Source organism: Littorina saxatilis, linkage group LG5 (assembly GCF_037325665.1).
Source record: "Littorina saxatilis isolate snail1 linkage group LG5, US_GU_Lsax_2.0, whole genome shotgun sequence".
Classification (NCBI taxonomy): domain Eukaryota; kingdom Metazoa; phylum Mollusca; class Gastropoda; order Littorinimorpha; family Littorinidae; genus Littorina; species Littorina saxatilis.
This window is the reverse complement of record NC_090249.1, coordinates 23,130,835-23,144,498: the sequence shown is the minus strand read 5'-3', so window position 1 is coordinate 23,144,498 and position 13,664 is coordinate 23,130,835. Positions and strand designations below refer to the sequence as shown.

At 43.4% G+C, this 13,664-nt stretch overlaps 2 protein-coding genes and 1 non-coding gene across 3 annotated transcripts in view; 1 reads left to right on the top strand and 2 right to left on the bottom strand.

The window, feature by feature from the left end:
• Nucleotides 1-10,957, bottom strand: part of LOC138966587 (annexin B9-like) — a 29,794-nt gene extending 18,837 nt beyond the window's left edge. The window contains exon 1 of the mRNA XM_070338869.1: nucleotides 10,186-10,957. Coding sequence (XP_070194970.1) covers nucleotides 10,186-10,191 — 6 coding nt within the window. The 5' untranslated portion in view covers nucleotides 10,192-10,957. The remainder of the gene's footprint in view (nucleotides 1-10,185) is intronic.
• Nucleotides 10,958-10,981: 24 nt separating this feature from the next.
• On the top strand, nucleotides 10,982-11,053 carry Trnac-gca (transfer RNA cysteine (anticodon GCA)). Its single transcript has one exon. It is a non-coding gene; the product is annotated as a tRNA-Cys (tRNA).
• Nucleotides 11,054-11,576: 523 nt separating this feature from the next.
• LOC138966586 (uncharacterized) overlaps nucleotides 11,577-13,664 on the bottom strand; it is a 10,281-nt gene continuing 8,193 nt past the window's right edge. The window contains exon 7 of the mRNA XM_070338868.1: nucleotides 11,577-13,664. This exon is cut by the window's right edge and continues 115 nt beyond it. The gene's annotated coding sequence lies outside the window, so the exon portion shown is untranslated.

Genomic DNA, 13,664 nt, shown 5'->3' with positions numbered 1-13,664 from the left:
TCACCGTCGCTCACACTGCTCAGTCTATAGTTTGATACGCCAACCTCTCCCGCCCTCTCCCCCTAAAATCACTGACATGACTCACATCCATTTAATATTATTCTACTACTGACCCCAGCTTCCTCGTTTCTTAACCAGGACGTGACATGTGATGCAACAGCAGTCATATGCACAGTCTGCCAAGGTAAAAATACCGACAAACAGACAACTGCAGTCAACCACTGTAAGGTATCTAAATCAGTATCGTATGCATGCAAGCAGATCAGTCTACTGACAAATATGTTGCACACACACAGACACACACGCACACACACACACACACACACAATGGTACACACACACACACACACACTATACACTGACACACACACACACACACACGCACGCACGCATGCCGGCACGCCGGCACTCACACACGCACCCACGAACCCTTTTACAAGCACAAGCAATAACAGACACAAAGATAAAAAGACAAACAATGTATATACATGTAACAATCACACTGACAGACACACCGGCAATCTTATGCAGGGAGGGGAAAGAGGTTCTTGACAAATTACACATCTTTTACCCCTACCCCTCCCTGACACAAGCAAACACCCCTACATAGACACACATCATTCATCAGGACAGCACAGCCTGTCGCTGGCATAGTTCGCATTCCAGCGGTCCCTACTCAGACTTCAGACCCGCACAGCACGTCACAGGTCATTTGTCAAAGGACACTGGACGTTATCGACAGTCCAGTGAACTGACCGGCCTTTAGCGTGGGAGTCACACAATGCTCGGACACTGTCTGCTGACATCAGTTTTAATGGAATACAGTGTTACCCCTTTTTGAAGGCCATCATGGAGATGTTAACTCCTTGTGTTGAGCGTCTTGAAAATATGTGCTGACTTTTACCTGGAATAGTGTACTAGTAGCATCCTTCCCCTTGTCCACACACACACTGGCAAGTCTGGCTGCTTTCTTTGTGCAAAGCAGAATTTGTTGCTGAATTAATGACATACAGTAACTGACACCTATGTAAACCTGCGAAATAAATTCAGGATTTCCCCCCTTTCTGCCCCAAAAGCAACCAGAATAAAGATATTTGGGAGGATGTTTTTATCCCAATGTATCACTGAGCATCGACAGAGCTGTGATGGTGAGCATGAACATTTACACGAGGTGGAAGATCATTATCCTTCAGACCGCCTAAAATCTGTGAAAACAAGAAATTCCTCCGAGGTAGGAAAAACACCCCCGTCCTTACCATTCTCACTGCCACCAACTGAGAAGGTTATTTCCCTTTGACCATTAATATGTCCCTCTATAAGTCCTTGTAGAATCTTAATCCACCAATAACTCCCTAACCGTGTGTTTGACTGGTCCCAATTTTTGTAAGGACCGTCTCAGGAATGTATAGAACCTGTTCACCAAGTTTGGTGACGATCGGTCCGTTCATTCTTGAGATCTATATGCGAACACCAACACACAAACAAACAAACAAACAAACACATCCATCGAATCCTATACACACCCCTATACCGGGGGTGTAATTAGGCCTGAACAAGACGCAATGTGTAAATGGAGGTACATTTACTCACGTTATGAACAGAAAATCTGAGACAGTAGAGTCTTAAAACAGAGGATGTCTCAAGATAAGACTAGGGAGGGGGGGGGGGGGGGGTGTTCTCCTGTGTGTATAAGTAAAGATAAATAAATAGGGGTGAATGTGGAAATGCGTGGAGAGTGGTAACGTGTAGCAAGTGTGTCAGCGAAAAGTGTAGGTGTGACGGTGCGTTACAGTATATGTGTCACAAGAATGTTAGCGATTCATCTTTCACTTCGCTCAGTTTTGCTGGGGCGAGGAAGTTTCGATGAATATTGCCAGGGGCACTGAGTTTTGTGGCCGCCTGCAGTCGAAAGCTGTATGCATGTGTGTGTCTCTGTGTGTGTGTGTGTGTGTGTGCGTGTGTGTGTGTGCGTGTGTGTGTGTGTGTGTGTGTGCGTGACACAACAAACTCACACAGGTAAGGAAAACTGGGACATATGAAGTAGACGAACTGTGTCAGTGCTGGGGGAAGCAGGATGTGGGCGTGTCGGGGATGTTCGGACGACGCGGCAGGAGTAGATCTCCATAGTCGCAGGATGGAGGGGGCGGGGCGGGGGGAGGGGACTGGGTGAGGTGGGACGCGCTACAGTCTCAGGAAAACGTTGAAAGGGAGGAAAATGCCAAGTTGTCAGGAAGAAACAAGCAAGGGCCTACCTTTTTGACCTTATCAGTGTGATAAGAATGGCGTGCTTCCTGTCTGCCCCTGCCTATCGGTAAGAGGGGTGATATTTTAGCCTCTCACGGTGAACAACAACCATCGTTATGCAGTAACAAGGATCCACAGGTAATAAGAAGACATGGATACTACTTAGGTGTAGTATTTCCTGAATGATTGATGCTGGGCTGTGTGGTCGTTACCGGTACAGTTCGAGATACCTGTATACTTTTATGCCACAGGCAGACATACAGACTCACTCTCACAAGTGTTTCGCCACCCCACACCCCCTTATTACCGGTTCAAGTTTGTGTATGTATCAATGGCCTCAAACAAAATAAACCATCCAAAAGCCAATTCTCTCTGTCTGTGTGTGTCTTTGTCTGCCTGTCTCTCTCTCTCTCTGCCCCCCCCCCCCCCCATGGCCAGTCTCTGTGTGTGTCAGACTCTCTCTCTCTCTCTCTCTCTCTCTCTCTCTCTCTCTCTCTCTCCTCTCTCTCTCTCTCTCTCTCTCGTATTCCATTGATCGAGCAGCCTCGTCTACTCTACCGGCAATGTCAACGTGACCTGCACTCTGCAGCGACTTGACAACGACAAAAACACCAAACGTGAGATAACGGTTACTCGGCGGCTAAAGCAAACGGACCAAAAAACATGTTGCCCCACAATCACTGCAAGAATTGCTATCCACAAAGCCTGGTGAAAGCAGGAAAGCATGGTATTGTCACAGTAACACTGACGACGACTGACGACGACAAAAAAAAACCCACCCCAACAAAACAACAACAACAACAACAACAACAGATTTTGTTTGTTTATTTGTTGCTTAACGTCCAGCCGACTACGCAGAGCCATATCAGGACGAGGAAGGGGGGGATGAAGGGGGCCACTTGTCAAGCGATTCCTGTTTACAAATGCACTAACCCATTACTTGTGTCCCAGCAGGCTTTAGTAAAACTAAATTAATACCTACTGGAAGATTACCAGTTTCCAGTATGTTAAAATAGGCTTAACCTATCTACTGCTGGACTTACATCAGAACACTAACAGATTAAACTATACATGAATCGCGAGACAAGCGGCAAGAGAAGAGATTTTTGGAAAAAATACAGGTGAATGAGCAAGAAGGCAGAAAAAAGAAAAGAATTCATGAAGAAAAAGAGAGCATGACAGGAAAGAGGAACCAAAAATCTACCTAACAGCAAACTAGAAAGCTCCTGCGGTTCCAAAAACAGGAGGGGCCTTTAATTTCATAACCGCAGTGCCCCACTGCGGGCAACAACAACAGATATTAGCCCGGTTAGGGGGGGGGGGGGGGGAGCACGACATGACACACTATGTGATACCATATCAAATCAGTGGAGCCGAGTTTCCTTCTTTGGCCCATGCATTAGGATTCAGCAAGCTGTATATATGTCAACAACCACCACTGATATAGCAGTATCCCTTCCTTATTAGCCCTCAAGCAATCCATTTAGGGAAAGCTGATGACAAGCCCTCTGCTGCCTTTCCGAGCTCTAAAACATGGCAGAACACAACCCTTGGCAGGAGTGTTTATGTTATCGCTCGGCCAGGAAAGAACAAATTTGCAAGCAAGACAAGGAAGAGAAATGAATTTCTGGCTGAAAATGTGCACAGTTAAGAAGTCACACACTGAGTCAGTTTAGTAGAAAGAGACATAGTCAGTACTATCAGGGCTGCTTAATAATAATACACACATTTTAAATCATCAGAATACACTCTCTGCAATCTTCTATACTGATTGCACAAAGAAACATTCAATGCGGAAGAAATCAGTTAAATACTGCTGTTTCCTACATGTCGAACCGGTACATAAGAATCACATTACACCGCCAACCGAAAGACCAAACTTGTCAAAGTTTTGTAAGTGAACACTACATCTTACAAGCAACAAAATATGCATGTTAGTGCATTTACACCTCCAGCATACATACAGATTAAACTTATTACGCTTAAAACAATATTTATGCTGTTTTCAAGAAAAAAAAGTGAGTGTGGTTTAAGCTTTTTGAATATTCCGCGCAAATTTCGATGCTCCGCCTTGCAAGGTCACGGCGGCCGCTAGCTGCTGAAATCTGTGGCACCATGCATAGGCGGTAAAGGCGCCTTCCTGTAACATTTACGTGGTTTTAAGTGTGTTTAACATTTCTCAGTTCCTGGAGCCCTTGCAATGATTATAATGATGACAAGAAGCAGAAGTTTCAAAGTAGTGTTACAAAATGTGGTTGTCTTGAAACAATTAACACAGGGTTTTTTCCATGTTGAGTGCAGCTGAGAATAGTTCTGTGTGAACTCAGTTATGCTGGTCCGCAGTAACCGAGCCGCTACTGTCGGAACTCGCGATAAAAGATAGGCCTAACCACAAAAAACACAATCGGCACTTTCTTGAAAAATCTTCCTTAATCTATTGGTATATATATGATATTACACTGACTAACCTTTTCATCTAAACCCTAGTTCTTCTTTACGAATGAATGTATTTTCTACTTTTGACGAGAAAAAAATAAAATGTATTCAGCTAGAGCCTATGCTTTCTTACTGCTGGGTCGGTGTCTGTAGCAGACGATACTTTGCCGCTCTGACAGAGAAACTGAATACAAGTCTAGAGTAAAGATAATGCAATGAACTTCGATATTTATCAACAGAGACAAAAGGTTCCTTTGGATATGCTTTCAAATAGAGATATTATATTCAGCAAGTATTTGTGTTGTTGAGTCAGTAGTGCATGATAACAGAGATATAATATAGCCTACATTGATCATCTATCTACATAATTATGTCTGATCACTGATGATAAGTTGGAACTCCATTTTGACAATTTTAACACAGATGCATATATTTTCGGGAAAGTGGGTGAAACACTGTACACTTTTCTTGGCAGTGCGGCGGATCTATCCAATTATAATTAAATTCCAATCTTTAATCCCCCCCCCCCCCCCTGGGCCTCTTTCCGGCTGCTGTTTCTAAAATCATCTTCTTTTATTTTGTTAATCTGTTTGGGGGGCTGGGGAGGGGGGGGGGGGGGGAGATTGTGTGCTTTACAGAGCTCTGTTAAACAGATTGCTATTTAACCTGTGTTACGGCCACTTCAGTGAATGCAACTCGGTTCATCCATACTGTGGCATACATAATCCCGTTTATTTAAGACGGAAGCACGTGACCATCCTGGCAATACTCTCTAGATAGATAAAAGAAAGTGTTAGCAGATTATATTTCACAGTTTTGGTTTTAATCAATAAGTGCTTGAAGCGATTTTAAATTAGCATAATGATTGACCTTGCTAAAATGTGCAACTGAGATACTTTATCGAAGTTTTTAATACAACATTTTGATGCAGTCATGGCAACGCGTATGCTTCAAAATGTCGTCTGCAAAACCCCCACATACATAGCAAAAAAGCTCTGGTCTTCGCTTTGCAGACTTCTCCAAGAGTTTTTACTGAGACTCGGTTCCGAGATTCTGAATTATAAACAGTGGCCACCAGAGATAAACAACGCCAACTCGCCTGCAGGCTAGCGGCGAAAGACAAACCGTTTAACGCTTGACGAGCAGGGGCTAGTGTTTTGTCAGCACACGCTAAACAAAACAAGGCAGCTATAACACAGGACTGTGAGCTCTAATACTGAATTCGCCTCCACTGTTTTGACATGGAACGGTATACTTGTTGACTTGTTGAGTGACACACACACACACAAACTCTCTCTCTCTCTTTTTCTCTCTTCCCCCACCCCTCTTTAGCATCTAAAACAAAAATGGACCAAAATGGCACTTTCCCGGCACTGCATGCACACTGCACTGCCTACATTTTCAAAAACTGGTTCCATGCCAAAAGTAAATTATCCCCAAAGGCTCACTGATGCCGACCCTTCAAACTCTTGGGAACATGTTCCATTCTGACTACTTCCGAATCCTTATTAGCTAACTACAGGTAGTGAGCCTATTTCTTGCCGTCTGTGCCAAAATGCGATGAGTTCTATTGACTGTTGGTCTGAGACAACTATTTCTGCCAACGGTTTGTTTGGTTCTGCCATGGCCTTCACCTGGAGGGTATCTCAGGCAGCCGTGTACGATTCAATTCTGTGTTTCACCAGGAAGACTGAGATACTGAGTGTGTACTGTTGTGTTTATTAGGAGATGATACGGGGTTTCACTCACGTCTGACAGAAGACACACGCACAGACACAAAGGCTGCTCGTTGAACGTACATAGAGGGAAACAGACAGACACTCGGACAGACAGACAGACAGACAGACAGACAGACAGGCAGTCAGACAAACAAACAGACTCAGTGATCAGTGAAACATAGGAAATTATTCAACTCCTCTTTATTTTAGACTGATGTGCGGACACTGCTTCATTGTTCTACGTCAATCAGCTTATCTTGAAAAGATTTCAAGTGAATGACTCATGCAGTATGTTCATTTAAATTATCCGCCTCTTCAAACTACGACTGACACAATAACAGTATAATCACGGTCGTGTACTTGTGTGGTCACAAGCTCCCGACTAAGGTTTGCCTGTCACGAAAGGACACCTGAAATCTAGGGACAACTGATTTGTAGGTCCCTCTCAACACAGGTACCACTGTATACGACAACTCTCACAGTTTTGCGGTCGTGACTAAAGAAAGTACACCTGCAATCATCAACACCGGTAGCTGCTGGGGTGTCCTATCAACACAGCGCTGGGTAGCTGTGTAATGTACATTCTCACATGACTAAAGTATACCTGTTATGGAAGTACTCATAGCATGTCGTAGTGTGTCCTTCTATGACAGGTGTCAGTGTACACTGAGTACACCCCCACAGTCCAGTGGCTCTGTCAGTCACACCAGGGGAGTTATCAGTGTGTGGGACATTCCACAACAACTGACGCCCACTATAGCCAGGATAAAGCAGGATCAACATCAAGCTCGGTTTATTTCTTTTGACCTCGAGTTTTTAGTGACTCAGTGTACTTCATGAAACTGAAATGAAAAATGCGAGTCTTTGTAAGATCTAGCTGCCGCCTGGCTGTCGCCGTGTGTGTGTGTGTGTGTGTGTGTGTGTGTGCGTGCGTGCGTGTCACAGTCAGTGTGTGTGTGTGTGTGTGTGTGTTTGCGTGACTGTGTGAGTGTACGCCACGATGTGCGTCAGTCAGTCATTTTGTGAGCAGTGTGTGGTTGTTGCAATGCAACGCGACCTTGAGCATCCGGCTTCCCTCCCCCAACTTACTTGAAACCCGTCGTATTTTCCCCTCCGAGTTTTTCTCCGTTTTCTTTTATCGGCCGTGAGAAACAAATCAAGTCAGTGCGAGTGATTCAGAATCACAAGTGACCGTTCGTACTGCCGGCAACTCATCACTCAAAACACATGACCAGGAAAGTAAGTGTTGACTTGACGTGCACACAGTGAGCACATTCGCCATCATAGACCTGAAGGAGTAAAAGTAGGCTTTGACGAGACCTTGTCAGTCGACGGAGTGTACGGCCTTTAACACAATACGGCATCTACACCTACATATACCATGCATACCAAGCAAAGTATCGGTCGGACTGACCCCCTCCCCCCCCTCCCCTCTCCCAAAAACTGGTTTCTGACGCCGACACGGCTCCGAGTGTGGCAAAAGCAATGTGGCCGCACTGGCCGCAATATCAATTATTCATCCAAACTGGCGATTAATATAGGATTAAATTGAATGGAGGTCCTTCCCCAGACAACAAACGGCAGCAACAACAACAAACGGCAGCAACAACAACACTGAGGCCATCCTGAACTCAGGTCAAAATGAGTTCGGCTCATTCTATCCCTGACAGGATGCCTTGGTTTTCCTTGTCTGGCGAGGAAATCGATTTTTAAATTTTTTTTTTTTTTTACATATTTAGATCTTTTCGTAATGTGTTATGGATGTAAGCAGATTCGCGATCGTCGATAATGATTTTTCATGGTGTGTAATTTTTAATTTTTAAATTACAAAGGAATTGATATGTAAGACAGTTTCAAGCGAGCTATTTTTCGCGGCTGTATTTACTGTGCAAACAACTCTAAATATGGCAAAAGTGTCACGTGATAATCAACCGTTTGGTTTCGGCGCTCGCTGGAGCAGACGATTTTTTCTGTAACCAGTTGACAGTGATGAAACCATATATTACGGTCTCCTTCCGGCAGCAGTCCCAAAATTTCGACTTGTTTTGACCTTAGAACGATGTCTTTATCATAACTGTGAAGAACAGAACGGAGATCACTGTCGAAGTCGGCCAATCTGCAATCATTTTCGTCTCGCGAACACTGATCTCAAATTTAGATCAATGCTCGCGAAAAACATATGGGAGATAACTCTGTATTCTTGTTTTGATAGATTCGCGTAGGACTGTAGCGTCCGGTCAGTCAGAGAGACAACTGGCAATAGCCGTGGCCGGAGCGATGACTATCAGAATGCACTGAGGCAGTAACACAAGTTGAAATTACGCAAATGTTTCAGCACTGACATCTGGTTGTTTAGCATCAACACTGGCGGAACACTTACCAGCCTGAACTACAAGACAGCGCCGGAACCGACAGACAGATGGACGGACGGACAAGCAGACCGGCGTACCGACATACACTGAGACAGAGAGACAGACAGACCGGCAAAAAAAAAAGAAGACAAAACTACTGAACCAACCCACCGACGGACTGATAGACAGACGGGGACGATAACAGCTTGATAGATATATATATTTGAAATTTAAGGCGCTTGTGAAACAGGGACGGGTTGACTCAGTCCGCCTCTTTTACTTGTAGCGCGGCATTCTTTTGCTAGTTCTGTGACTGACGAATCAGTCAAGGTTTCAGTTATCAAGTTCCTCAGTCATGGTGATGCAACTGACTTTTCAGTGATGGAGTTAGTGTATGTGTGTGTCTGGGCAGTGCCGGTGTGTGTGTGTGTGTGTGTGTGTGTGTGTGTGTGTGTGTGCAGTGTGTGTGTGTGTGTGTGTGTGTGTGTGTCTGTGTGTGTGTGTGTCTTTGTGCCGGTATAATAACTAACTTAGTAATGCAAAATATTTATAAAGCGCATGTATCCAGGTTCAACCCTGCTCAAGGCGCTGTATTGGAAGAAAATACAATATAACATTATTTACAGTGCAATCACACACATATCAACGAATAACATATTGCACTATAAAGCATTATCACAAACACACGCGCGGACACACACACGCCACTATATAATACACATTGCACAATAATACATTATCACAAACACTGAAATGCACTCACACGGACACCAGGCCGAACAGACAACAAAACAAAATTGTCCGGCCAACTGAACTGAACAACTGCCCGCCCGCCGACGGCCAACCTACACTGCCGGACAATGCGGCTCAGTCAGTATTAGAGGTGCGCACATCTCCCAAACCATCTCTCCTTATCTCTTTACTGAACAAGCGGACATCATAGTCTCCCAAAACCCACTCTCTGTTTATCCAAAGAGTGTAAAAGAAAATGAAATGCAAATTGATAGCTCGAGTGAGAAACCGACACCGACTGTTAAAATTCCATCAATGCCAGTCCTCTTGGCTGAGTAATCCGTACAGTGTAATCTGGTGAAAGCGCAACCACCGGAGCGTGTCGGACAAAGGTAGGCCTATGTACAATGCGTGCAGGGATGGTACGTGGATAGGCCCACGTATGTACACACATTTTATTAACTGTCGCTGTGTTTGCTCACCTATATGTTAGCTGAAATTTACGATGACACACCCACTCGCACTGTCAGTAAAAATGATTCTATGCGGCCCGGGAGGGGCCCCGTTGTGGAAAAAAATCTAGACAAAATTGCATCATCACACAAAACAAGCTGATCATACTAAAATGAACAGATATACAAAAATGACATTGACGCAAAGACTACAGCATCGCTACAAAAACGTAAATGCAAAAACTAACATACCGGCATCTTCGTATGATCTTCTCTCCTTGGTCCCTCCAAAGCAGACTAACCCCTTTCCGGATGAGATACTGTCATGTGACTAGCTCTTTAGCCAATCATAAACGCTGAGGCCACCGTGAGGCAACAAGAATGTTTCTTCTTCTCGACTATTTCTGTATTTTTTTTCAAATAAAGAGCATAGCCCTACCATTTTAGTTTTCTAGGTATGCAGAACACCTGAAACTCTATCACATTTATTTCAAGCAGTTCTGGCCAATTTGTTTTTATTTTTTTCACCGTTCAAATTAAATGGAATACTTCTCCTACCTTTACAGAACCTCAAAAGCATTGTGGGAAGGAACTACAGCGGGCGGGCAAAATGGAGCGTCGTGTAGCACGCGGTCTGTTTAGGAGGTGTTCTAACAAAAACAAGCAATTCGATTGAAGTCAAAAAAATAAAAACGTTCAAAATTGGAGGATTTACTGAGTGCTCTGAAGATATGTAACGTGCAACGTTTCTCGGAGTTTGCTTGCGGAATAAGAGACGATCAGAGACTACGAAGTTACCGGTGAAATCGATTGAAGACTACGAAACAAGGGGGTTTTCTCCCTTGCTTTATCCATACCTGTGAATAGTGTAACACGAGGGGAACAGTTTAGTCAGTTACATCGGAAGCTACTGATGATCATACGATTCCGGCAGCTGATTTCGCATAATGAAAGTCTTGTCGACAAGCCCGTGCTCGGCACAGATGTCGGGAAGCTAGAGGGACTTTGCTTGTGCTTTATTAATAATGAAAAATAGGATTGTAACCATGGGGATATAGCTCAGTGGTAGAGCATTCGACTGCAGATCGAGAGGTCCCTGGTTCGATCCCGGGTGTCCCCTCTAATTTTTTTCCCCCTCTCTTCATTTTGGTTCCTCCCTCTTTTTCTTCTGCACACGTAGCACTCGTTAAACGTTTCGTTAGTGGTTGTTTGTAATCACAAGGAACAAGCCTTTTTAAGACAATGATTTAATAACACATTGACACGTTCTTTCTTTTAAATGTTCACGGTCGTGTATACTTTGACACATTGAAGAAATAAACAGTTACACAGTTTGGCAGACAAGCAATGAAGCAACAGACAAACGAATACTAAAAAAGTGTAAAAGTGAAATGAATGATGAATAAAAATTTGAATGAACTGCACGAATAATGAGAGTAACATACAGGCTATAGAGAAAGCATTAACCCCCTCCCCCTCCCCTCCCCCACACACATGAAAACAAAAACACCACAAACAACAAAAAACACAACAAAATACTGCATAACGAAACCAAAAAAGAAACACTAAAAACACGCACATGAAAGAAAAGGTTGTCATAGGTTGCTTCGTACATCAAGCACACTGCATGGCTGACATGAGCATTTTTTCTTCGTCAATTACATTTATTTTGTCATGTCATATTTAGCACGCGCGCAAACACACAAAAGCACACACACACACACACACACCGTGGCACACACACACACATACACACACACACACACACACACACACACACATACACAAACACACATTCACTCATTAACAGGGAAAGCAGAAAACAGGAAAAGGAGATACATTATGCACCAATTCCATACAATGCATTGACATACCATATAGGACGACGTGGATTGTGCATCGTCACGAACACGTCCACCCTCCTTTCCCACCATGCTTTAACTTATCACCGACGCCGCTTAAAGGGGTCACCAGTCGGTAGACGTCGAATTTGACACTATCAACATCAATTTCTGTGTGTTTGATTTTTTTTCGAATGTTTTTTTTATTAAATTTTTAAACTTGTTATGATTGCAGTTTCGATATGGTCACGTGCTAAAACACTTAGATATTGAAAATTGTAATGGAAAATTGTACAAGACAAGATACAAGTTACACTCGCACCTTATCGATGGATTGCACTGCAAAGTCATCTGTTCAAGTGGACACTAAAAAATGCTCACGAACGGTCCAGTTGAACCTTGAGGTGGTCTAAAGAGCTTTGAATAGAATAGGATTTAAGTTTTCTTATTCTAGTAATCCCATCTCAGTGCGAGGGACTTGCCAGCTAGCTGGTGTACGGGCGATAAACAGCTAATTTAGCATCACCAATGCGGTAAGCATAGTTGCGTCCATTGTTTCATAATCGCTGGCACTATTGCCCTTGCCAATGCCGTATTGCCTGCAGAACCACATGATAACATGATAGTGTCTGTGGAAATTGCTCAGTCAAATTGAGCCATCCTCATACCACTTTCCGCGTTAACCTGAAATGTCCAGTATCTTACCAATTTGTTTTTTAATGTGAAAAAAACTGAAAAGAAATGATAGTCAAATTACTGATGAGACTGCATTGGACAGTTTTGTGTCTCATTGAGATTTACATTGAAAGGCACATTCCTTTCGGTGTAAACGAACCGGTGTGACGCCGTCATGTTGGCCCTGCCGTCATATTATACCCCCTCGATTTATACTGGAGACGGAAATGTTGTTTTCTGGTAAAATTAATGAAATGACATTATTTAAGGACGAAAAGCATGTCAGTTTCTTGCATGTGAAGAAAATCGGTGGCCGTGGTGAAATTGAATAGATTTCACCCCAAAAATCGATTTCTTCGAAAACGTGTACCGAGTGGTTACGTCCCTTGAATGAGAAGGGAAACATTTTAGGATGAAATCCCATTTCTAAGTTAAATACAAAAAATTGGTTGGACAAATTTAGCCCCATGAATGTAAGGAACCCAAGGTCGCTCATCAGTACTATCGAAGGGTGTTTTTTTGTTCAGTGTGGAGAATCGTAAGGCCAAAAAAAATAAATTGTCTGTTTAGGGTAACATGACCAAAAAAAGTAGGGTCGGTAGGTAGGTAGGGTTTTTTGTTTTTTTTTGTGTGTGTGTGTGTGTGTGTAAATTCACTTCTTATATTTGATGAATACATGTTTCAAAACTAACGTATAAATAAAACAGAGAGAAAGGGAGAGAAAGAAACGCCAAATGTCTCTTTTTAGCATTTTTACCTTTTTTTGTTGTTGTTTTTTTTGTGAAATCAAAAAAAAGTTTTTGGGTCGGCGCCAAATCGATAGGGTCGGTCGGGTTACCCTAATCAGACAATTTTTTTTTTTGGCCTAATATATATGACGGCAGGACCAATATGACGGCCACACCGGCACACCATCAGTCTCAGATCTGGCAATGCAGGTTTTACACGGGGAAAGACCATGAAAGAAACCCCACTCTGCAGAGGAAGCAGTCAGCTTGTTGTACCAGGACTGTATGATTTAAAGCTATTGCTGCTATACGTTTCTTTGACATTTTAACAGGTTGCCTTCAACACTGATGATCGGTTTCTCGAGTATGCACTTTTCTGGTCTTGTAGGTCATATCCGTTGACCAGGGCGATCACCGCTATATTCGTCCTTGCTTTTGGTCAGACGGATACACAGTCACAGAACAGCACGTATAGCTGCAGAATGGA